Genomic DNA, 26,342 nt, shown 5'->3' with positions numbered 1-26,342 from the left:
TTGCTCATTTGTTTTAAAAAATAAGTCGTCTGGAGTAGGCAGCTAAATTAAAGTAATCCAGGCAATTATATATACATTTTAGTCGTGCTTTATCAAACACTGTTTCAAAATCTGCTATGAAGACCAGGCCTGGTATTCGTCAGGATTTTTGCAGCACTACATTGAAGTGTTAGAGGCCTCCAGTTTTTAAAATAGACTGGATCTTTATACATACCACCTGGGTCCTGTTTAAGTAGTAATGAAATCAAACCTTCTTGTTGAGTACCTGAAAGTCTACCGTTTTTATAGGAGTAATTAAAACATGCTAATAATGGATCTTTGAGTACATCAAAAAAAGGGTCTGATATCCCTCTTCAAGCCCTGGTGTTTTTCCACACTGAAAATATTTAGTTGCCTCAAAAATGTCCTATTCGGTAAGTTGGACTTCACACAGGTCTTTTCAGTTTATTATACATTATTAATATTGTTTTATGAGGAAAGAAATCCTTATAGTTAACATAATTCAGTGGAGATGGAAGAGACTGAGAATAAAACATATGCTTAAAATACTTGCTTCCTCTTTTCATATCCTTTGGTGAATCATAGTGACTCCATTTGTAACGAGTTTCTGTAAATTCTTTTTGGTAGCATTTTTCATCCAAATTGCTTTATTATTTAAATACTTTAAACTTGATCGTTCTTGAATAAATAACCTATGTTGTGCCTCTAAAAGCACATTTAAAAGTGTCCCATACAATAAGGGGATCTGCTGTACCTATGTTGTGCAGAAAATAAGTCAGTTGTGAATTATTTTGTCTTAGTGAAGAACATATTGTCATCCAATAGGCTTTGATTCAATTTAGAGTTCTATGGAGGCCAATTAGATGGTGGTCCGATCACATTCTGTCTCCTACTAATATATATTTTTTAAACTTTTTTGATGCCAGCAAGAATGAGACCAGGAAGTAATCAAGATGGCTACAGTAGCTTGATAAAGCCTCCTCCATGCATATCTCACTAGGTCAGGGGTTTTCAGCCTCCATATATCCACTAGTTCTAATGTATCCCTGATATTTGTGATCTCCTTAAGAGCTTGAGGGTGATAGTTTGTCGAATGATTTCCTTTACGATCCTTTGAGGTACTTAAAACCGTATTATAATCTCCCACCATAATAATAGATACATTTGTTGCTCATGAGCTAAATATATTATTATACATAGCTTCAAAGAAGTGCTGATCATCATTATTTAGATAAATTATACAGATATCTCTCTACTTTACTCCATTCATCTTTGCCTCGATCATGACTAGTCTCTCAGTCCCTACCACTGAAAAACATCCCCACAGCATGATGCTGCCACCACCATGCTTCACTGTAGGGCTGGTGACAGGTTTCCTCCAGATGTGACACTTGTCATTCAGGCCAAAGACTTCAATCTTGGTTTCATCAGACCAGAAAATCTTGTTTCTCATGGTCTGAGGGTCCTTTAGGTGCCTTTTGGCAAACTCCAAGCGGGCTCTCTTATGCCTTTTACTGAGGAGTGGCTTCCGTCTGGCCACTCTACCATAAAGGCCTGATTGGTGGAGTGCTGCAGAGATGGTTCCCCTTCTGGAATGTTCTCCCATCTCCACAGAGGAACTCTGGAGCTCTGTCAGAGTGACCTCCCTGACCAAGGCCCTTCTACCCCAATTGCTCATTTTGGCCGGTGGCCAGCTCTAGGAAGAGTCTTGGTGGTTCCAAACTTCCTCCATTTAAGAACAATGGAGGTCACTGTGTTCTTGTGGACCGTCAATGCTGCAGAAATGTTTTGGTACTTTTCCCCAGATCTGTGCCTCGACACAATCCTGTCTCGGGACTCTATGGACAATTCCTTCAACCTCACGGCTTGGTTTTTATTCTGACATGCACTGTCAACTGTGGGACCTTATATAGACAGGTGTCTGCCTTTCCAAATCATGTCCAATCATTTGAATTTGCCACAGGACTCCAATCAAGTTGTAGAAACATCTCAAGAATGATCTATGGAAACAGGATGCAACTGAGCTCAATTCCGAGACTCACAGCAAAGGGTCTGAATACTTGTCAATAAGGTATTTCGGTTCCAAATTTGCCAAAAATTTAAAAACCTGTTTTCGCTTTGTCATTATGGGTATTGGGTGTAGATTGTTGAGAAAAATAAATAATTTAATTAATTTTAGAATATGGCTCGAATGCACTGTATGTAGGTGTGTTAGTCTGTGTGAGAGGGTGGGTCTCCTCCCTGTGGATGGACAGACTTACAGACAAACCAGACAGACAAACCAGACAGACAGACAGACAGACCAGACAGATCGACCGACAGACAGACAGACAGACAGACAGACAGACAGACAGACAGACAGACAGACAGACTGGCTGGCAGGCAGACAGACAGACAGACAAACCAGACAGATTGACAGACAGACAGACAGACTGGCAGGCAGACAGACAGACAGACAAACCAGACAGATCGACAGAGACAGACAGACAGACAGACAGACAGACTGGCAGGCAGACAAACAGATCGACAGACAGACAGACAGGCTGACAGACTGTGCAGTGTTCCGGTGGTGACAGACAGCAGAGGGGAAGCCTGGGTTGGTTGTCTGGTTGTGATGATGATGTTCTCTACAGCTACAGAGGAGATGGGGAAAGCACAACACACACACACACACACACACACACACTTTATATACACAAGTATGTGAACACCCCTTCAAATTAGTGGATTCGGCAATATCAGCCACACCCGTTCCTGACAGGTGTATAAAATCGAGCACACAGCAATCTAATCTCCATAGTCAGTAGAATGGTCTTACTGAAGAGCTCAGTGACTTTCTACATGGCACCATCATAGGATGCCACCTTTCCCACAAGGCAGTTTGTAACATTTCTGCCCCGGTCAACTGTAAGTGCTGTTATTGTGTAGTGGAAACATCTACTGTAGGAGCAACAACGGCTCAGCCGCACATTTCTATGGCCACACAAGCTCACAGAACAGAGTGCTGAAGCCCGTAACGCATCTGTCCTCGGGTTGCAACCCTCACTACCGAGTTCCAAACTGCCTCTGGAAGCAACGTCAGCACAAGAACTGTTCATCGGGAGCTTCATGAAATGGGTTTCCATGGCCGAGCAGCCGCACACAAGATAACCATGCGCAATGCCAAGCATTGGCTGGAGTGGTGTAAAGCTCGCCGCCATTGGACTCTGGAGCAGTGGAAATGCATTCTCTGGAGTGATAAATTACGCTTCTGTTTCAGGATGACAATGCCCCCGTATTTAAAGCGAGATCCATACAGAAATGATTTGTCGAGGTCGGTTTGGAAGAACTTGACTGGCCTGCACAGAGCCCTGACCTCACCCCATCAAACACCTTTGGGATGAATTGCCCAACATATGTGCCAGTCCTCACTAATGCTCTTGTGGCTTTTTTTTGTGGACAAATTGTAACCCGGACGACGTTGGCCCAATTGTGCGCCGCCCTATGGGACTCCCAATCCCGGCCGGGATGTGATACAGCCTGGATTCAAACCAGGGACTGTGGTGACGCCTCTTGCACTGAGATGCAGTGCCTTAGACCGCTGCACCTCATGAACGGAAGCATGTACCCAAAGCAACACCTAGTGGAAGTCCTTCCCAGAAAATGCCCATGATTTTGGAATGAAATGCCGATAAGCAGGTGTCCACATACTTTTGGTCATGTAGTGAAGCTCGGCATGTGGTGAGCTGAGGTGGAGAGCCATAGGCCTTGTTTTGTGTGAATCCTTTCAACGGGCATCCAAACTCCCTGCATTCAAACAGATACATTGTTTTCCTCTGCTGAGGGAGAGAGAGAGGGAGAGGGAGGGAGAGGGAGGGAGAGAGAGGGAGAGAGAGAGAGAGACTTTTAATTACTTCCCAACTCCACTTCTCCTCACAGAAGAGAAGCGAGGGAAGGAAGAGCATGGGGAATGGGGGGGAGGAGAGGAGGGAGGCAGAGAAATGGTGTGTTCTATGAGACAGATGTGGCGTGTGCTAGCTGCAGTGTAATTAACATGCAATTAACACTAATTAAGGAGGGGGAGGAGATGGGTGAGGCCCCTGAATATGTCTCCATAGTTGGGGGGGTGCAGGGTGGGGGGGGGGGGGGTGCAGGGTGCAGGGTGGGGGGGGGGGGGTGCAGGGGGAGGGATATATAGTAAGTGTTAATGATGAGGGAAGGAGAGATTGAGAGATGAGGAAAGATAGGAAGGGTTAGGGCAATACTGTAGGTGATGATCAGGGAAAGGGAGGTTTGAGAGAAGTGGGAGGTATGTTTGAGTGTGTTGTGGCTAGGGGAAGACTGTGCTTTATCATGCTGCTCTTCCAGTGTCTGCCACCCTCTGCTGATCGATATGGCCACTTTGCTGTTAAACACTCAACACCGACACCGACACACACACACACACACACACACACACACACACACACACACACACACACAGACACACGTAGGGCCGTGGGGGTTTGGTGCTGTATGGTGCAGATGGATGGCCACAGACAGAGGGGTAATTGTCCCAGCTGTCCCCTCTCTCCCCCTCCTCTCACACCTCTCCCTTTGTAATGTAAAGGGACAGGACTAACAGCCCACAGGGTAGGGGTAGGCAACTAGAGTCAGCCACGGGACGCCTTTTGTCAGAGCGGATGGTTGGGAAGTTTACAATATAATTATAGTATTTAATACAGTGAAAATTGATCACATATAATCCCTAAACCAGATTGTATTTAAAAATAACAATAATATCATACCTTGACAACATTGAGACACGATTACGTCTGGATTTTTCGTGGGAATATTTGGGAACAGATTAAAGTAATTTTTTGCTTAATTAATGTTGATTTTATGGGCTTTTTTCCCCACAAAAGTTTGGGGGCACCAAAAACATTATTGAGGGTCGGTTTTGGCCCTGTTGCCTACCCCTGCTACAGAGTATCTGTCATGGCTCCAAACACACACGCACACACACACAGGCAAGCATCGGGATAGACCTCAATTATAACTTACACTCTTTTTACCTCCCTCTCTCTCTCGCTCTCCCTCCCTCTCTATCTCTCTCTTTTTTCCTCTGTCTGTCTCTCTCTCTCCTCCTCTCTTTCATATATTTCTCTCTCTCCCCTATCTTTCTGTCTCTCTCTCTCCTCCTCTCTTTCATATATTTCTTTCTCTCCCCCTCCTCCTGTATTTGTAAATGGAGCTGCCTTCAGCATTTCTCTCTCTTTGATTGTGCTGTAAACCTTGAGATGTTCAGCTGGCGTCATCTCTTCATCTTTTTATCCCTCCACCTGAATGTTATCCTAACACATTATGTCCAACTCCTCCTGAATGTTATCCTAACACATTATGTCCAACTCCTCCTGAATGTTATCCTAATGCATTATGTCCAACTCCTCCTGAATGTTATCCTAACACATTATGTCCAACTCCTCTTGAGTGTTATCCTAATGCATTATGTCCAACTCCTCCTGAATGTTATCCTAATGCATTATGTCGAACTCCTCCTGAGTGTTATCCTAACACATTATGTCCAACTCCTCCTGAGTGTTATCCTAACACATTATGTCCAACTCCTCCTGAGTGTTATCCTAATGCATTATGTCCAACTCCTCCTGAGTGTTATCCTAATGCACATTCTGAATTGGTAGTTAATATGTGGTATGATTAACCCACATTCTATATTGGTAATTAATATGTGGTAGGATTAACCCACATTCTGAATTGGTAGTTTCATCTGGTAGGATTAACCCACATTCTGAATTGGTAGTTAATATGTGGTAGGATTAACCCACATTCTGAATTGGTAGTTAATATCTGGTAGGATTAACCCACATTCTGTATTGGTAGTTAATATGTGGTAGGATTAACCCACATTCTGAATTGGTAATTAATATGTGGTAGGATTAACCCACATTCTGAATTGGTAGTTTCATCTGGTAGGATTAACCCGCATTCTGAATTGGTAATTAATATGTGGTAGGATTAACCCACATTCTGAATTGGTAGTTTCATCTGGTAGGATTAACCCGCATTCTGAATTGGTAGTTAATATGTGGTAGGATTAACCCACATTCTGAATTGGTAGTTTCATTTTGTAGGATTAACCCACATTCTGAATTGGTAGTTAATATGTGGTAGGATTAACCCACATTCTGAATTGGTAGTTAATATGTGGTAGGATTAACCCACATTCTGAATTGGTAGTTAATATGTGGTAGGATTAACCCACATTCTGAATTGGTAGTTAATATGTGGTAGGATTAACCCACATTCTGAATTGGTAGTTAATATGTGGTAGGATTAACCCACATTCTGAATTGGTAGTTAACATGTGGTAGGATTAACCCACATTCTGAATTGGTAGTTAATATGTGGTAGGATTAACCCACATTCTGAATTGGTAGTTAATATGTGGTATGATTAACCCACATTCTGAATTGGTAGTTAACATGTGGTAGGATTAACCCACATTCTGTATTGGTAGTGAACATGTGGTAGGATTAACCCACATTCTGAATTGGTAGTTAACATGTGGTAGGGGGTGAGGACAGTCTACCAGTCTGTTTAGCTGTTATCCTACTCCTTGCCCCTCCTGTCACGCTAAACATCTTTGGCATGTACAAGGACTGGAATGTTAGCTAAACAGACTGGTTCCCAGGGAAGGTCCTTCAGAGGAGGCTGGTGGTTGAGGATTAATACCTTTAATGGAGTGAATGAAAATGTTTTAAAGAAACCATGCTTCAAGCCATCACTATGAGCTGATTTAAAGTGCCTCTAGCCACCACTGGTTTCCTCTCAATTGAACTCTGTTTCCCAGGGGGCCGTGTGTCTGTCTTATCTCAGGGCCAGTTTAGAGTGGTCACCCGGGTGTTGGTAACAGGGATCCCCGTCGTCACGGTTACTCTGATAACAATGAAGTAAATGGCGGTTGTCACGGCGACACCTGAAAGGGCCATCACTCCCTGCGACCTGGAGAGCATCGCTGCCACTTTCTGCCCGTAATGGACAGATGATCACATGGGTTCTGGGGGAGGAGAGGAGGACTGGAGTGTATCCCTCGCACTCTAGCTCTCTCCCCTCTTTCTCTCTTCTTCTCTCCCCTCTCTCTCTCTTTCTTTCTCTTTCTTTCTCTCTCTCTCTCTTTCTCTCTCTCTCTCTCTCTCTCTCTCTCTCTCTCTCTCTCTCTCTCTCTGTCTCTCTCTCTCTCTCTTTCTCTCTCTCTCTCTCTCTCTCTCTCTCTCTCTCTCTCTCTCTCTGTTTGTCTTTCTTTCTCTCTCTCACTCTTCCCCCTCTCCTCTCTCTATCTGTTTGTATAATACATATAGTAGTGCAGACATGTTTAAGTTGTTAAATCTGTGTCCACTCCTCCCAGACAGCTTCCTAATCTCCTATGTCAGGGGAGCAGAGAGAATGCCAACCGACATTCATACCTCACACTACACTATGACTAAGACATAGTCTGCGTCCCAATTCATTTTAGAGTGCACTAATTGAACAGGTCCCATAGAGGAGTAGGGTGCCGTTTGTGATACACCCTACAACATTATTCACACACTCTTAGAACGACAGAGGCATATTTAATATGAAATATGTCTTTATTATTTAAAACCATCGCGTTTCAGGGGAAAACAGTGTGAGTCATACCTAGTGGAGAATCATATCCCTCTCACACTCTCACACTCACTCAATCTTTCTCTTTCTGTCAATCCCTTTCAGACTTTGATTGATCTTCCTCTCGTTTCTGTCTCCCTCAGTGATCCTGAAACTCTCCTCTACCTCCACCCTATCCGTTAATCTTTAAAAAAAAAAAAATAATAACCAAGATTAAGATGTTTGTTTAGCTAGGAACTAATGTTTGTCGCGTTGTGGCCTGTGTTTCCCTGCAGCAGGCAGACGAGGTTGCGCAGACGGAGGTTTCCCATCAGCTCCACCTGCAGCAGTGTGATTCGTCAGAGAAGCAGCAGCCCAAACGGTTACACGTCTCCAACATCCCTTTCCGCTTCAGAGACCCAGACCTCAGGCAAATGTTTGGGGTGAGTAGCTAGCTGTGAGAAATCAGGCTCACCCGAAGCCGAGAAAGCGTCACAAACACCCAACTTCACCCGTACAACGCCAAGGTTTCCCAGCACACAGGCCAACTATAGTAACGCTGTTGGTCTACATACCAGTCGTGTCCTCAGTGTTCAGAAAACACAGATCTTTATAACAAAACACCAGTGTTGAGGCGATCATGTTTCAATCGTCTCATTCTCCCCTGCTTGTGTTTTGTGTGAGCCTTAGCTCTACGGGTACATCCAGTGTCACTTTAGAGATCGTCCTGTCCCCATTAAAGATGTATGGGCCCCGTCACACCTTTTAGAGAGGGGGCCTAAATGATTCACCTTCTAACCTCTACATACCCTCTCCTCCTCAAATTAGGGAGAGATATGAATGTTTCATCTCCTGGACCTCTATAGGGCCGTCGTCCTTAACCACTCCTTGGAGAGAGAGAGAGAGGACATGTCACAAGGCCTGTTTGAATTCCCAAGACTGTTCACCCTGTAGCAGTTCTCAGAACAGAACACTGTTCAATCACAGGACTGTTCTAGAATTACAGTATGATTCTAGAAATGTAGTTTTATTCTCTGCTTTGTGAAAGGATGAAGTAAATATCTGACCCTGTAGCAGTTCTCAGAACAGAACACTGTTCAATCACAGGACTGTTCTAGAATTACAGTATGATTCTAGAAATGTAGTTTTATTCTCTGCTTTGTGAAAGGATGAAGTAAATATCTGACCCTGTAGCAGTTCTCAGAACAGAACACTGTTCAATCACAGGACTGTTCTAGAATTACAGTATGATTCTAGAAATGTAGTTTTATTCTCTGCTTTGTGAAAGGATGAAGTAAATATCTGACCCTGTAGCAGTTCTCAGAACAGAACACTGTTCAATCACAGGACTGTTCTAGAATTACAGTATGATTCTAGAAATGCAGTTTTATTCTCTGCTTTGTGAAAGGATGAAGTAAATATCTGACCCTGTAGCAGTTCTCAGAATAGAACACTGTTCAATCACAGGACTGTTCTAGAATTACAGTATGATTCTAGAAATGCAGTTTTATTCTCTGCTTTGTGAAAGGATGAAGTAAATATCTGACCCTGTAGCAGTTCTCAGAACAGAACACTGTTCAATCACAGGACTGTTCTAGAATTACAGTATGATTCTAGAAATGCAGTTTTATTCTCTGCTTTGTGAAAGGATGAAGTAAATATCTGACCCTGTAGCAGTTGTTTGCGGCAACTTGTTCTTACTTATTTAATCATTTTTGTTCCTGGAGGAACTTAGGACTGGCCCGTACTATAGATCTCTAACCCTGCTGGGCTCAGGCTGTTTCCTTCACCTCTGGCCTTACAGCCCAATAGGCATCTTGTACCCACTCCTACGTATGTACCCACTCCTATGTACCCACTCCTATGTACCCACTCCTATGTACCCACACCTAACTACCCACTCCTATGTACCCACTCCTAACTACCCACTCCTAACTACCCACTCCTATGTACCCACTCCTAACTACCCACTCCTAACTACCCACTCCTATGTACCCACTCCTAACTACCCACTCCTAACTACCCACTCCTAACTACCCACTCCTATGTTCCCACTCCTATGTACCCACTCATATGAACCCACTCCTATGTACCCACTCCTATGTACCCACTCCTAAGTACCCACTGCTTGGGGCGGCAGATAGCCTAGTGGTTAGAGCGTTGAACAAGGAAGTTAAACCCACTGTTCCCCGGTAGGCCGTCATTGTGAATAATAATTTGTTCTTAACTGACTTGCCTAGTTAAATAAATGTTCAATAACAAGTAGTACCAACTACTGCAACTCAGTCATGTTGTTTAAAATGCCAACAAAATGACCAAGAAGTCCCCATAGAGCACAGAGTCAGTTAGCTTCTCACTCCCACATAATGTTAGATGATAAGAAGAAACAGAGAGACGTTGTATACAGACGGGAGATAATGTGAGTAGAAGAAACAGAGAGACGTTGCATACAGACGGGAGATAATGTGAGTAGAAGAAACAGAGAGACGTTGTATACAGACGGGAGATAGTGTGAGTAGAAGAAACAGAGAGACGGAGTACACAGACGGGAGATAGTGTGAGTAGAAGAAACAGAGAGATGGGGAGTATACAGAAGGGAGATAGTGTGAGTAGAAGAAACAGAGAGACTGAGTACACAGACGGGAGATAGTGTGAGTAGAAGAAACAGAGAGATGGGGAGTATACAGAAGGGAGATAGTGTAAGTAGAAGAAACAGAGAGATGGGGAGTATACAGACGGGAGATAGTGTGAGTAGAAGAAACAGAGAGACGGAGTACACAGACGGGAGATAGTGTGAGTAGAAGAAACAGAGAGATGGGGAGTATACAGAAGGGAGATAGTGTAAGTAGAAGAAACAGAGAGATGGGGAGTATACAGACGGGAGATAGTGTGAGTAGAAGAAACAGAGAGACGGAGTACACAGACGGGAGATAGTGTGAGTAGAGAAACAGAGAGACGGAGTACACAGAAGGGAGATAATGTGAGTAGAAGAAACAGAGAGAATGGAGATGGTGTGAGTAGAAGAAAGAACGACAGCGTGAGCGAGAACATAAACAAACAACATGCCATGCAGAGAGAGAGAGAAAGATCAACCCATGGTGTTTGTTGCTCTACAGCTTGTTAAAATACCTCTCTTTATACAGTACAGTTTTACTAATGGCAGCCAATACATATAGTCTACTACACTGTAACATTTAAAACAATAACAGGCTGGACATTTCTCCCGTCTCCTGGTTCTCAAATGGAGCCGAACATTTGCTCCCTTTCGACCAGGACTTTGTTCCATGGCGAGCAGTGCCTGTCCCCGTGGCCGTGCCCAGAATCGGAGGCCTTGATGTGGGGAGAGGTAGAGGAGATTGAAGGGTCCCGCAATGGAGACACGATTAATGGTGTTCCTCAGCACTGTGGTTAAAAGGGACTTTATCCTCATTAGGTGTGTGTAGGGTGACAGGATCCAGTCAGGGACAGATTTGGTGTGTGTGTGTGTGTGTGTGTGTGTGTGTGTGTGTGTGTGTGTGTGTGTGTGTGTGTGTGTGTGTGTGTGTGTGTGTGTGTGCGTGTGTGTGTGCGTGTGAAGCCTGGTACTCTAACTCCCCAGTAACACTCCCCGGTCACTTAGTGAAGTCTCCAAGGCACTGAGTTCTGCACCACAATTAACCAGAGACACTGAGAGAGGAGAGAGGAGCGAGGGATTAGAAGAGACAGACAATCTGGGAGAATTCACTACAATCAGCGATGCTCAGAATGCGTCTTACCCTGTTGTCTGAAGGACTACACTGACACAGACCCTGAAGAGGAGGACCGGGCTCGGACAAGTCCAAACAAAGGCACATTTTTTTCCCTTTTTTTTGTTGTACTTTAGACACTTGGAAACTCAAACTGTCCAATCAGGTTCACGGGAAAGTTAAGGCTTGAAAAGTTCCTTTTTTTTTTTTTTTGTTGGTTCGATACTTCTTTCACAGACAAGGCAGTTGAGCGGTTTGGTTAGTTAGTTAGTTGTGGTTGTTCAATTGTCTCCAGGGTGGTGGGACAGGATACGAGGGACATGTCATCTTGTCAGAGTCCACACACACACACACACACACACACACACACACACACTCCTCCTCTTTGTCGATGGTCCAGTCTCAAGGATTGATCGTTGTGGGCAGAGCTGAAGCACTGCGGCCCAGATTCCATCAGGGCTTTGCCATCCCCGCAATGGGCTCCAGTGCCACTCTCTCCCATTGCCTTTAAATGCAGCAATGAGCGACTGGCTCAATGTGCCATTACGACTCCGTTTGAGCACCACCACAATGCAAACAAAGGCAATAGCCAGGCATTATATTAAATGCACTTTCTTTCCATTATAGCAGAAAGGGGATATTGGAACATTATAGAGAAAGCCAAGCAATGCCGAGGCATCGCAACACACGAGGAGGTTATAATCAGGGGAACACAACAATTGAAAGCTTCCTTTTAACGGTCCTTATTGTGACAATTTAGGTCCTCATCAGGAATAAAATGAAACCGACATCTCAGAAGAACTCTTGGCTGCGTCGTCGGGTGCTACTGTACATAAAGAGAAATGAATGCAAAAAGAAAATATCTAAATGGTTTCATTAGCCAACCTTATTTTATTTTAATTCATAATTAGAGAAACACATTTAGGAGGAAATTAAAGCGATGAGTGTGAGGGCTTAATGGTAGACTGGTAATTGGGATTCAAAGCACCTTTTCACGGATTCAATTCTCTCATTCTCACAACGACGTGTCGGAAATCTCCGTTCTCAATGTCCCAAATGGAAAACTATTTTAGTTGTAGTTTTACATTTCAAATTTAACCTAACTACTTTCAACCAAATGCATATGGGCCCTAGTAAAAAGCTGTGCACTACATAGGGAATAGGGCCCAGGTCTAAAGTAATGCACTATATAGGGAATAGGGCCCAGGTCTAAAGTAATGCACTATATAGGGAATAGGGCCCAGGTCTAAAGTAATGTACTATATAGGGAATAGGGCCCAGGTCTAAAGTAATGTACTATATAGGGAATAGGGCCCAGGTCTAAAGTAATGTACTATATAGGGAATAGGGCCCAGGTCTAAAGTAATGCACTATATAGGGAATAGGGCCCAGGTCTAAAGTAATGTACTATATAGGGAATAGGGCCCAGGTCTAAAGTAATGTACTATATAGGGAATAGGGCCCAGGTCTAAAGTAATGTACTATATAGGGAATAGGGCCCAGGTCTAAAGTAATGCACTATATAGGGAATAGGGCCCAGGTCTAAAGTAATGTACTATATAGGGAATAGGGCCCAGGTCTAAAGTAATGCACTATATAGGGAATAGGGCCCAGGTCTAAAGTAATGTACTATATAGGGAATAGGGCCCAGGTCTAAAGTAATGTACTATATAGGGAATAGGGCCCAGGTATAAAGTAATGTACTATATAGGGAATAGGGCCCAGGTCTAAAGTAATGCACTATATAGGGAATAGGGCCCAGGTCTAAAGTAATGTACTATATAGGGAATAGGGCCCAGGTCTAAAGTAATGTACTATATAGGGAATAGGGCCCAGGTCTAAAGTAATGTACTATATAGGGAATAGGGCCCAGGTCTAAAGTAATGCACTTTAAAGGGAATTGGGTGCCTTTTGGAACAGATCCCAACGCTTACCTCAATAATATCACAGAGGGCTTGAGACCTCCCTGCATGCATTGCGGCCTTCTTTACCATTAAATAATTAGATAGCTCTCTCAGAATATAGAAAACTATCCAACAGGGAAACTCCTAAACAATTGGACAGGGAAACTCCTAACTATCCGACAGGGAAACTCCTAAACTATCCAACAGCGAAACTCCTAAACTATTGGACAGGGAAACTCCATCTATCCGACAGGGAAACTCCTAAACAATCCGACAGGGAAACTCCTAACTATCCGACAGGGAAACTCCTAACTATCCGACAGGGAAACTCCTAAACTATCCGACAGGGAAACTCCTAAACTATTGGACAGGGAAACTCCTAAACGATTGGACAGGGAAACTCCTAAACTATTGGACAGGGAAACTCCTAAACGATTGGACAGGGAAACTCCTAAACTATTGGACAGGGAAACTCCTAAACTATTGGAGAGGGAAACTCCTAAACTATCCGACAGGGAAACTCCTAAACTATCCGACAGGGAAACTCCTAAACTATTGGACAGGGAAACTCCTAAACTATAGAACAGGGAAACTCCTAACTATCCGACAGGGAAACTCCTAAACTATTGGACAGGGGAACTCCTAAACTATTGGACAGGGAAACTCCTAAACTATTGGACAGGGAAACTCCTAAACTATTGGACAGGGAAACTCCTAAACTATCCAACAGGGAAACTCCTAAACTACCCAACAGGGAAACTCCTAAACTATTGGACAGGGAAACTCCTAAACTATTGGACAGGGAAACTCCTAAACTATTGGACAGGGAAACTCCTAAACTATTGGACAGGGAAACTCCTAAACTATTGGACAGGGAAACTCCTAAACTATCCAACAGGGAAACTCCTAAACTATCCAACGGGAAACTCCTAAACTATTGGACAGGGAAACTCCTGACCTTATTGGACAGGGAAACTCCTAAACTATCCAACAGGGAAACTCCTAAACTATCCAACAGGGACACTCCTAAACTATCCAACAGGGAAACTCCTAAACTATTGGACAGGGAAACTCCTAAACTATTGGACAGGGAAACTCCTAAACTATTGGACAGGGAAACTCCTAAACTATTGGACAGGGAAACTCCTAAACTATTGGACAGGGAAACTCCTAATCTATTGGACAGGGAAACTCCTAAACTATCCAACAGGGAAACTCCTAAACTATTGTACAGGGAAACTCCTAAACTATCCAACAGGGAAACTCCTAAACTATCCAACAGGGAGACTCCTGAACTATAGAACAGGGAAACTCCTAACTATCCGACAGGGAAACTCCTAAACTATTGGACAGGGAAACTCCTAAACTATTGGACAGGGAAATTCCTAAACTATTGGACAGGGAAACTCCTAAACTATTGGACAGGGAAACTCCTAAACTATCCAACAGGGAAACTCCTAAACTATCCAACAGGGAAACTCCTAAACTATTGGACAGGGAAACTCCTAAACTATTGGACAGAGAAACTCCTACACTATTGGGCAGGGAAACTCCTAAACTATTGGACAGGGAAACTCCTAAACTATTGGACAGGGAAACTCCTAAACTATTGGACAGGGAAACTCCTAAACTATTGGACAGGGAAACTCCTAAACTATTGGACAGGGAAATTCCTAAACTATTGGACAGGGAAACTCCTAAACTATTGGACAGGGAAACTCCTAAACTATCCAACAGGGAAACTCCTAAACTATCCAACAGGGAAACTCCTAAACTATTGGACAGGGAAACTCCTAAACTATTGGACAGGGAAACTCCTAAACTATTGGACAGGGAAAATCCTAAACTATTGGACAGGGAAACTCCTAAACTATTGGACAGGGAAACTCCTAAACTATTGGACAGGGAAACTCCTAAACTATTGGACAGGGAAACTCCTAAACTATTGGACAGGGAAACTCCTAAACTATTGGACAGGGACACTCCTAAACTATTGGACAGGGAAACTCCTAAACTATCCAACAGGGAAACTCCTAAACTATTGGACAGGGAAACTCCTAAACTATTGGACAGGGAAACTCCTAAACTATTGGACAGGGAAACTCCTAAACTATTGGACAGGGAAACTCCTAAACTATTGGACAGGGAAACTCCTAAACTATCCAACAGGGAAACTCCTAAACTATCCAACGGGAAACTCCTAAACTATTGGACAGGGAAACTCCTAAACTATTGGACAGGGAAACTCCTAAACTATCCAACAGGGAAACTCCTAAACTATCCAACAGGGAAACTCCTAAACTATTGGACAGGGAAACTCCTAAACTATTGGACAGGGAAACTCCTAAACTATTGGACAGGGAAACTCCTAAACTATTGGACAGGGAAACTCCTAAACTATTGGACAGGGAAACTCCTAAACTATCCAACAGGGAAACTCCTAAACTATCCAACGGGAAACTCCTAAACTATTGGACAGGGAAACTCCTAAACTATTGGACAGGGAAACTCCTAAACTATCCAACAGGGAAACTCCTAAACTATCCAACAGTGACACTCCTAAACTATCCAACAGGGAAACTCCTAAACTATTGGACAGGGAAACTCCTAAACTATTGGACAGGGAAACTCCTAAACTATTGGACAGGGAAACTCCTAAACTATTGGACAGGGAAACTCCTAAACTATTGGACAGGGAAACTCCTAATCTATTGGACAGGGAAACTCCTAAACTATCCAACAGGGAAACTCCTAAACTATTGTACAGGGAAACTCCTAAACTATCCAACAGGGAAACTCCTAAACTATCCAACAGGGAGACTCCTGAACTATAGAACAGGGAAACTCCTAACTATCCGACAGGGAAACTCCTAAACTATTGGACAGGGAAACTCCTAAACTATTGGACAGGGAAACTCCTAAACTATTGGACAGGGAAACTCCTAAACTATCCAACAGGGAAACTCCTAAACTATCCAACAGGGAAACTCCTAAACTATTGGACAGGGAAACTCCTAAACTATTGGACAGAGAAACTCCTACACTATTGGGCAGGGAAAGTCCTAAACTATTGGACAGGGAAACTCCTAAACTATTGGACAGGGAAACTCCTAAACTATTGGACAGGGAAACTCCTAAACTATTGGACAGGGAAACTCCTAAACTATTGGACAGGGAAATTCCTAAACTATTGGACAGGGAAACTCCTAAACTATTGGACAGGGAAACTCCTAAACTATCCAACAGGGAAACTCCTAAACTATCCAACAGGGAAACTCCTAAACTATTGGACAGGGAAACTCCTAAACTATTGGACAGAGAAACTCCTACACTATTGGGCAGGGAAAATCCTAAACTATTGGACAGGGAAACTCCTAAACTATTGGACAGGGAAACTCCTAAACTATTGGACAGGGAAACTCCTAAACTATTGGACAGGGAAACTCCTAAACTATTGGACAGGGAAACTCCTAAACTATTGGACAGGGACACTCCTAAACTATTGGACAGGGAAACTCCTAAACTATCCAACAGGGAAACTCCTAAACTATCCAACAGGGAAACTCCTAAACTATTCGACAGGGAAACTCCTAAACTATTGGACAGGGAAACTCCTAAACTATTGGACAGGGAAACTCCTAAACTATCCAACAGGGAAACTCCTAAACTATTGGACAGGGAAACTCCTAAACTATTGGACAGGGAAACTCCTAAACTATTGGACAGGGAAACTCCTAAACCTTCCAACAGGGAAACTCCTAAACTATCCAACAGGGAAACTCCTAAACTATCCAACAGGGAAACTCCTAAACTATTGGACAGGGAAACTCCTAAACTATTGGACAGGGAAACTCCTAAACTATTGGACAGGGAAACTCCTAATCTATTGGACAGGGAAACTCCTAAACTATCCAACAGGGAAACTCCTAAACTATTGGACAGGGAAACTCCTAAACTATTGGACAGGGAAACTCCTAAACTATTGGACAGGGAAACTCCTAAACTATTGGACAGGGAAACTCCTAAACTATTGGACAGGGAAACTCCAGAATGCTGTTTTTGCTTTCATATCTTGGAATGATCTGAAATATGAGATTCCAAATTCCAAATTCCAAAACACCAGGCTTCAGGTATACAGTATCAATGAGGTTTTGTCCCAAGTCAGTTCCTGAAAACCTTTGTTAATTCTGATTTCCAAGGAGCACTTCTATACAGCATGACACAGAGAGCCGGGATGGCTTCCACTAGACACCAGCTGTGCCCCAGTCGCTTCAGAAGCCTGTTCATTTTGCACCACACTGAGAGAAACAGGCTAATATAATGTCCCCAGTGCCATCGCTATGTTTAATTAATAACCAGGCACTTAGAGAGGGTCCTTACAGTCACTCTCCTGGAGGTAGGGTCTAAAATGAATCCTTACTGTAGCACACACACACACACACACACACACACACACACACACACACAAATGCACACACACACCAAAGAGTGTTTTTCCATCCCAGTCCCAGAGTGGCTCTTAAACAAGTCGTTACTGTACATCACACACCCCCCCCCCCCCCCAGACACACACACCCTTGGCCCAGGTGTGTGTGTGTGTGTGTGTGTGTGCGTGGACAGTGCTCCTGCATATCTGTGTGTGTGTGTGTGTGTGTGTGTGTGTGTGTGCGTGGACAGTGCTCCTGCATATCTGTGTGTGTGTGTGTGTGTGTGTGTGTGTGTGTGCGTGGACAGTGCTCCTGCATATCTGTGTGTGTGTGTGTGTGTGTGTGTGTGTGTGTGTGTGTGTGTGTGTGTGTGCGTGCGTGCGTGCGTGCGTGCGTGCGTGTGTGCGTGCGCGCGTGGACACTGCTCCTGTATATCTGTGTGTGTGTTTCTCTCGAGAAGTGAGACGTACATCAGGGGTTCGCTAATGGACTTTTAATGATACCTTCCTTCATCTACCTAATCACCTCTTCTAGAAGCCGCAGCCTTCCAGGTAGAACCCCCATCCTTCCATCATGCATGCAGCAGCCTTCCAGGTAGAGCCCCCATCCTTCCATCATGCTGCAGCAGCCTTCCAGGTAGAGCCCCCATCCTTCCATCATGCATGCAGCAGCCTTCCAGGTAGAGCCCCCATCCTTCCATCATGCATGCAGCAGCCTTCCAGGTAGAACCCCCATCCTTCCATCATGCATGCAGCAGCCTTCCAGGTAGAGCCCCCATCCTTCCATCATGCTGCAGCAGCCTTCCAGGTAGAACCCCCATCCTTCCATCATGCATGCAGCAGCCTTCCAGGTAGAGCCCCCATCCTTCCATCATGCTGCAGCAGCCTTTCAGGTAGAGCCCCCATCCTTCCATCATGCTGCAGCAGCCTTCCAGGTAGAGCCCCCATCCTTCCATCATGCTGCAGCAGCCTTCCAGGTAGAGCCCCCATCCTTCCATCATGCATGCAGCAGCCTTCCAGGTAGAGCCCCCATCCTTGCATCATGCTGCAGCAGCCTTCCAGGTAGAGCCCCCATCCTTCCATCATGCATGCAGCAGCCTTCCAGGTAGAACCCCCATCCTTCCATCATGCATGCAGCAGCCTTCCAGGTAGAGCCCCCATCCTTCCATCATGATGCAGCAGCCTTCCAGGTAGAGCCCCCATCCTTCCATCATGCTGCAGCAGCCTTCCAGGTAGAGCCCCCATCCTTCCATCATGCATGCAGCAGCCTTCCAGGTAGAGCCCCCATCCTTCCATCATGCATGCAGCAGCCTTCCAGGTAGAGCCCCCATCCTTCCATCATGCTGCAGCAGCCTTCCAGGTAGAACCCCCATCCTTCCATCATGCATGCAGCAGCCTTCCAGGTAGAGCCCCCATCCTTCCATCATGCTGCAGCAGCCTTCCAGGTAGAGCCCCCATCCTTCCATCATGCTGCAGCAGCCTTCCAGGTAGAGCCCCCATCCTTCCATCATGCTGCAGCAGCCTTCCAGGTAGAGCCCCCATCCTTCCATCATGCATGCAGCAGCCTTCCAGGTAGAGCCCCCATCCTTCCATCATGCATGCAGCAGCCTTCCAGGTAGAGCCCCCATCCTTCCATCATGCTGCAGCAGCCTTCCAGGTAGAGCCCCCATCCTTCCATCATGCTGCAGCAGCCTTCCAGGTAGAGCCCCCATCCTTCCATCATGCTGCAGCAGCCTTCCAGGTAGAGCCCCCATCCTTGCATCATGCTGCAGCAGCCTTCCAGGTAGAGCCCCCATCCTTCCATCATGCATGCAGCAGCCTTCCAGGTAGAGCCCCCATCCTTCCATCATGCATGCAGCAGCCTTCCAGGTAGAGCCCCCATCCTTCCATCATGCTGCAGCAGCCTTCCAGGTAGAGCCCCCATCCTTCCATCATGCATGCAGCAGCCTTCCAGGTAGAACCCCCATCCTTCCATCATGCTGCAGCAGCCTTCCAGGTAGAGCCCCCATCCTTCCATCATGCATGCAGCAGCCTTCCAGGTAGAGCCCCCATCCTTGCATCATGCTGCAGCAGCATTCCAACAGAACAGGGAATCATGTCAGTCGAAAGCTACTGACATTCTATTCCATGAGGCTCCATTCCATCCCGCTTTCTCGCATCTTCCACCAGTTGGACTTTCAGATTGTGTGCAATTATAACTCCTCCATGTAATTTACAACAACAAATCAGTGTAGAGATGAACATATGAGCTGTAATGGTATCAGAGGGGGATAGATAGGACAGCTAAAGCTTCTATTGTAGTCTCCCCTTGATGCCAATTCATTAGTGGGCTGATTAAAGTTAATTTACTACAGTGTTTATTTAGTAAAATAAGACTGTGTCATTAGCCTGTTAGGCAGCAGTTCTCTCTCTCTCTCTCTTTCTTTTTCTCTCTCTTTCTCTTTCTCTCTCTTTCTCTTTCTCTTACATTTAATCTGCACCACAGGCCCATTAGCACAGGCCCATTAGCACAGGCCCATTAGAACAGGCCCATTAGCACAGGCCCATTAGCACAGGCCCATTAGCACAGGCCCATTAGCACAGGCCCATTAGAACAGGCCCATTAGAACAGGCCCATTAGCACAGGCCCAGTAGAACAGGCCCATTAGCAAAGGCCCATTAGAACAGGCCCATTAGAACAGGCCCATTAGCACAGGCCCAGTAGCACAGGCCCATTAGAACAGGCCCATTAGCACAGGCCCATTAGCACAGCCCATTAGCACAGGCCCATTAGCACAGGCCCATTAGAACAGGCCCATTAGCACAGGCCATTAGCACAGGCCCATTAGCACAGGCCCAATAGAACACTTATAAACCATTAGCATCATTAGCTTCTCCAGTCTGTGTTGGGCTAACCAGTCATTCACTATGGGAGGATACGAAGCAACAGCTGTGAGACAATGGATTAATGTGAGGAGGTGGAGGGGAGGTGGCTGAGGTGGAGGGGAGGTGGAGGGGAGATGGATGAGGTGGAGGGGAGGTGGATGAGGTGGAGGGAGATGGAGGGGAGGTGGATGAGGTGGAGGGGAGGTGGAGGAGGTGGAGGGAGGTGGATGAGGTGGAGGGGAGGTGGAGGGGGTGGAGGGGAGGTGGAAGGGAGGTGGATGAGGTGGAGGGGAGGTGGAGGGGAGGTGGAGGGGAGTTGGATAAGGTGGAGGGGAGGTGAGGGAAGGTGGAGGGGAGGTGGATGAGGTGGAGGGGAGATGGATGGGAGGTGGATGAGGTGGAGGGGAGGTGGATGAGGTGAGGGGAGGTGGAGGGGAGGTGGATGAGGTGGAGGGGAGGTCGATGAGGTAAGGAGGGGAGGTGGATGAGGTGGAGGGGAGATGGAGGGGAGGTGATGAGGTGGAGGGAGATGGATGGGAGGTGGATGAGGTGGAGGGGAGATGGATGGGAGGTGGATGAGGTGGAGGGAGGTGGATGAGGTTGAGGGGAGGTGGAGGGAGATGGATGAGGTGGAGGGGAGGTGGATGAGGTGGATGAGGTGGAGGGGAGGTGGAGGTGAGGTGGATGAGGTGGAGTGGAGGTGGATGAGGTGGAGGGGAGGTGGAGGGAAGGTGGATGAGGTGGAGGGGAGGTGGATGAGGTGGAGGGGAGGTGGATGAGGTGGAGGGGAGGTGGAGGGGAGGTGGATGAGGTGGAGGGGAGGTGGAGGGGAGGTGGTGGAGGGGAGGTGGAGGAGGTGGAGGGGAGGTGGAGGGGGAGGTGGATGAGGTGGTGGGGAGGTTGAGGGGAGGTGGATGAGGTGGAGGGAGGTGGAGGAGGTGGAGGAGAGGTGGATGAGGTGGAGGGGAGGAAGAGGAGGCGGAGGGGAGGTGGTGGGGAGGTGGATGAGGTGGAGGGGAGGTGGATGAGGTGGGGGGGGTTGAATGAGGTGGAGGGGAGGTGGAGGGGAGGTGGTGGTGGGGAGGTGGATGAGGTGGTGGGAGGTGGAGGGGAGGTGGATGAGGTGGTGGGAGGAAGAGGACGTGGAGGGAGGGGAGGGAGGTGGATGAGGTGTAGGGAGGGAGGTGGATGGGTGTAGGGGAGGTTGGATGAGGTGGAGGGGAGGTGAATGAGGTGGAGGGGAGGTGGACGGGAGGTGGATGAGGTGGAGGGGAGGTGGATGGGAGTGAAAGATCTGCTGTGCTTGCCTGAATCAAGTGATGAGAGGGTTGTATTTATAATGGTGTTTGTTCTTCACCGGTTGCCCTTTTCTTGTGGCAACAGGTCACACATCTTGCTGCTGTGATGGCACACTTGGAATTTCACCCAGATAGATAGTATGGGAGTTTATTCAAGTTAGGTTTGTTTTTGAAATCTTTGTGGTTCTGTGTAACCTGAAAGAAATATGTGTATCTTTTGTTTTGTCATGATTTGGTGTAATTGTGTTGCTGTCCTGGGGCTCGTTGGGGTGTGTTTGTTTTTGTGAACTGAGCCCCAGGACCAGCTTGCTTAGGGGACTCTTCTCCAGGTTCATCTCTCTGTAAGTGATGGCTTTGTTATGGAAGGTTTGAGAATCATTTATTTTTAGGTGGTTGTAGAATTGAAGGGCTCTTTCCTGGATTTTTATAGTTAGTGAGTATCGGCCTAATTCTGCTCTGCATGCATTATTTGGTGTTCTATGTTGTACACTGAGGATATTTTTTCAGAATTTGGCATGGAGTGTCTCAATTTCGTGTTTGTCCCATTTTGTGAATTCTTGGTTGATGAGCAGACCCCAGACCTCACAACCATAAAGGGCAAAGGCAATGTGTTCCATCAATTTGTATAGCAGACCCTCATGCATAATTTGAGTGAAAAGCTTTTTGGAAATCAACAAAGCATGAGAAGACTTTGCCTTTGTTTTGGTTTGGTTTGTTTGTCAATTAGGATGTCCAGGGTGAATACATGGTCTGTTGTACGGTAATTTGGTAAAAAGCCAATTTGACATTTGCTCAGTACATTGTTTTCGCTAAGGAAATGTACGAGTCTGCTGTTAATGATAATGCAGAGAATTTTCCCAAGTTTGCTGTTGACGCAGCAATCCCATGGTAGTAAATGGGGTCAAATTGTCTCCACTTTGTGGATTAAGGTGATCAGTCCTTGGTTCCAAATATTGAGGAATATGCAAAGCTGAGGAGGATGTTAAAGAGTTTAAGTATAGCCAATTTGAATTTGTTGTCTGTATATTTTATCATTTAATTTTGGATACCATCAACCCCACAGGCATTTTGGGTCTCCCTCTCTGTCTCTCTCTCTCTCTCTCTCTCTCTCTCTCTCCTCTCTCTCTCTCTCTCTCTCTCTCTCTCTCTCTCTCTCTCTCTCTCTCTCTCTCTCTCTATCTCTCTCTCTTCCAGCAGCTAGGTTATCAATTCCATTGTGCTTCTGCTTAGAGAGGGAAAGGCTGATACACAACACAGCCTCTCGGCCTGCCCTCCCTCTCTCCCTGCCCTCTCTCTTCCCTGTCCCCCCTCTCTCCCTGCCCTCCCTCTCTCCCCGCCCTCCCTCTCTCCCTCTCTCCCTGCCCTCCCTCTCTCCCTGCCCTCCCTCTCTCCCTGCACTCCCTCTCGGCCTGCTCTCTCTCTCTCCCTGCCCTCTCTCTCTCCCTGCCCTCTCTCTCTTCCTGCCCCCCCTCTCTCCCTGACCTCCTTTTCTCCCCGCCCTCCCTCTCTCTCTCTCTCCCGGCCCTCCCTCTCTCCCTGCCCTCCCTCTCTTCTCTCTCTCCCTGCCTCTCTCTCTCTCTCTTCCACAAGCCAGGTGATCAATTCCATGTTCTTCTGCTGAGTGAGGCGGACAAGGTTGTGTGTGCTTGTGTGTGTGTGTGTGTGTGTGTGTGTGTGTGTGTGCGTCCGTCCGTCCGTCCGTACATTTGTGTCCATGCACCCTGATACATATCCCTCCCTCCCTCCCTCCCTCCCTCCCTCCCTCCCTCCCTCCCTCCCTCCCTCCCTCCCTCCCTCCCTCCCTCCCTCCCTCTCTCCCTCTCTCCCTCTCTCCCTCCCTCCCTCCCCCTCTCTCTCTCTCTCTCTCTCTCTCTCTCTCTCTCTCTCTCTCTCTCTCTCTCTCTCACCCTCCTACCCTCCCTCCATCTGACAGGGTAATTAGAATGGAATAATGTGGTCGGTGTAGACAACAATTAACCGTTGCTTTCATCCCAGTCATTAGGAAGAGTGGAGATTTGCTTTTATTCTGCTGTGTCTCTAATGATTCCGTTTCCCGCACGCCCGTTCACCCTCCCTCTAGATTCAATGCTCAAAGGTCAACTGCCCTTAGAACCAACTTCTCTAGTTTTCAAAACGAGGCCAAATCAGGAAGTGCCCTTTAAGCCATTTTTTGATTTACTTGCACACACACACACACACACACACACACACACACACACACACACACACACACACACACACACACACACACACACACACACACACACACACACACACACACACACATACGCTTTAAACACACACACACACACACTTAACACACACACACACACTTAACACATACACACACATACACGTACACACACACACACTTAACACATACACATACATACACGTACACACACACACACTTAACACACACACACACACTTAACACATACACACACACACAGTTAACACACACACACACACACTTAAACACACACACACACACTTAACACATACACTCACACACACACTTAACACACACACACAAACATACACATACCCACACACACTTAACACATACACACACACACACTTAACACACACACTTACACACACACACACACACACACACACACACACTTAACACACACACACACGTGCACACACACACACACAACAGACTACCAACAATAGGTTTTGTCCTTTTGGGGAAGAGGAAAAGAGAGGAGTGAGGGAGACATATGAACAATCACATGTTCACTGGGCCGTGTTGCTTTTCTTATTTAGACTCAGTCTATTTGGCAGGCCACAAACAAGCATGGGCTCTTCTCTGCTCCTCCAGATTGGTGCTGCATCGCTGCGCCAGGTCTGTTGTCTGTACGTACCAGTATATAATATTTCACAGGCCGTGGTGTGTTCCCTCCTCACAGACAAGGAGGTGTGGTTTGGTGTGGTGTGAGTGAGTACGATGTGAGGTGCAGTAAACACGGTGAGACGATGACCTTGCCTCTCTGGTATCACGTCTGCTTGGACTTATGTTTATTTATCTATTGACATCAACTACTTGATTCAAGGTCTTATTATGGGAGACCAAGGCTGTGGCATCATTACAATAAGGCTGGGAAGAGGAGGATGGGGGAGAGGGGAGTGAAGGGTAGAGAAGGTATGGAGAAGAGGATGAGGAGAAGAGAGAGGGGAGAAGGGAGGTGGAGGATGGAGAGAGTAGAGTGGGAGAAAGGGGAGAGGAGGGTAGAGAGAAGAGAGAGGAGAGTTGGAGACGGGAGAGGAGGGTAGAGAGAGGAGAGGTGGAGACGGGAGAGGAGGGTGGAGAGAGTAGAGTGGGGAGAAGAGAGAGGAGAGTTGGAGATAGGGGAGAGGAGGGTAGAGAGAGGAGAGGTGGAGAGAGAGGAGAGGTGGAGACAGGAGAGGAGGGTGGAGAGATAGGAGAGTGGCGACGGGGGAGAGAGGGTAGAGAGAGGGAGGTGGAGACGGGAGAGGAGGGTGGAGAGAGTAGAGTGGGAGAGAGAGAGGAGAGTTGGAGATAGGGGAGAGGAGGGTAGAGAGAGTAGAGTGGGGAGAAGAGAGAGGAGAGTTGGAGATAGGGAGAGGAGGGTAGAGAGAGGAGAGGTGGAGAGAGAGGAGAGGTGGAGACGGGAGAGGAGGGTGGAGAGATAGGAGAGGTGGCGACGGGGGAGAGGAGGGTAGGGAGAAGAGAGAGGAGAGGTGGAGACGGGAGAGGGAAGGTGGAGAGAAGGGAGAGGAGGTTAGGGAGGAGAGAGAGGAGAGGTACCGCTGCTTTCTGGGGTGCATCCCAAATGACACCCTGTAACCTATGTAGTGCAATACTTTGTGCAGGGTCCATGGCTAAAATAGTGCACTACTTAGGGAATAGGGTCCTTCTAAAATAGTGCACTACGTAGGGAATAGGGTCCTATCTAAAATAGTGCACTACGTAGGGAATAGGTCCTATCTAAAATAGTGCACTACGTAGGGAATAGGGTCCTATCTAAAATAGTGCACTACGTAGGGAATAGGGTCCTATCTAAAATAGTGCACTACGTAGGGAATAGGGTCCTATCTAAAATAGTGCACTACGTAGGGAATAGGGTCCTATCTAAAATAATGTACTATGTAGGGAATAGGGTCCTATCTAAAATAGTGCACTACGTAGGGAATAGGTCCTATCTAAAATAGTGCACTACGTAGGGAATAGGGTCCTATCTAAAATAGTGCACTACGTAGGGAATAGGGTCCTATCTAAAATAGTGCACTACGTAGGGAATAGGGTCCTATCTAAAATAGTGCACTACGTAGGGAATAGGGTCCTATCTAAAATAATGTACTATGTAGGGAATAGGTTGCCATTTGCGATGCAGGGTGAGGTCTCTGTTCCCCACCACTGAGCTACTGGACTACTGGGCTACTGGGTTACTGGGCTACTGGGCTCCTGGGCTCCTGGGCTACTGAACTACTGGGCTCCTGGACTACTAGGCTACTGGGCTCCTGGGCTCCTGGGATGCTGGACTACTGGCCT

The 26,342-nt window shown here is 46.4% G+C and overlaps 1 protein-coding gene across 1 annotated transcript in view; it reads left to right on the top strand.

Annotated features, from left to right (window-relative positions):
* The window catches only part of LOC110499443 (RNA binding protein fox-1 homolog 3), an 831,363-nt gene that overhangs the window by 745,557 nt on the left and 59,464 nt on the right, over positions 1 to 26,342 (top strand). The window contains 1 exon segment of the mRNA XM_090213100.1: positions 7,899 to 8,059. Coding sequence (XP_090069226.1) covers positions 7,899 to 8,059 — 161 coding nt within the window.

Source organism: Oncorhynchus mykiss, chromosome 20, assembly GCF_057628025.1.
Source record: "Oncorhynchus mykiss isolate SJ-2025 chromosome 20, ASM5762802v1, whole genome shotgun sequence".
Taxonomy (NCBI): domain Eukaryota; kingdom Metazoa; phylum Chordata; class Actinopteri; order Salmoniformes; family Salmonidae; genus Oncorhynchus; species Oncorhynchus mykiss.
Note: the sequence above shows the minus strand (reverse complement) of the source record. Positions and strands in the feature narration are given on the sequence as shown.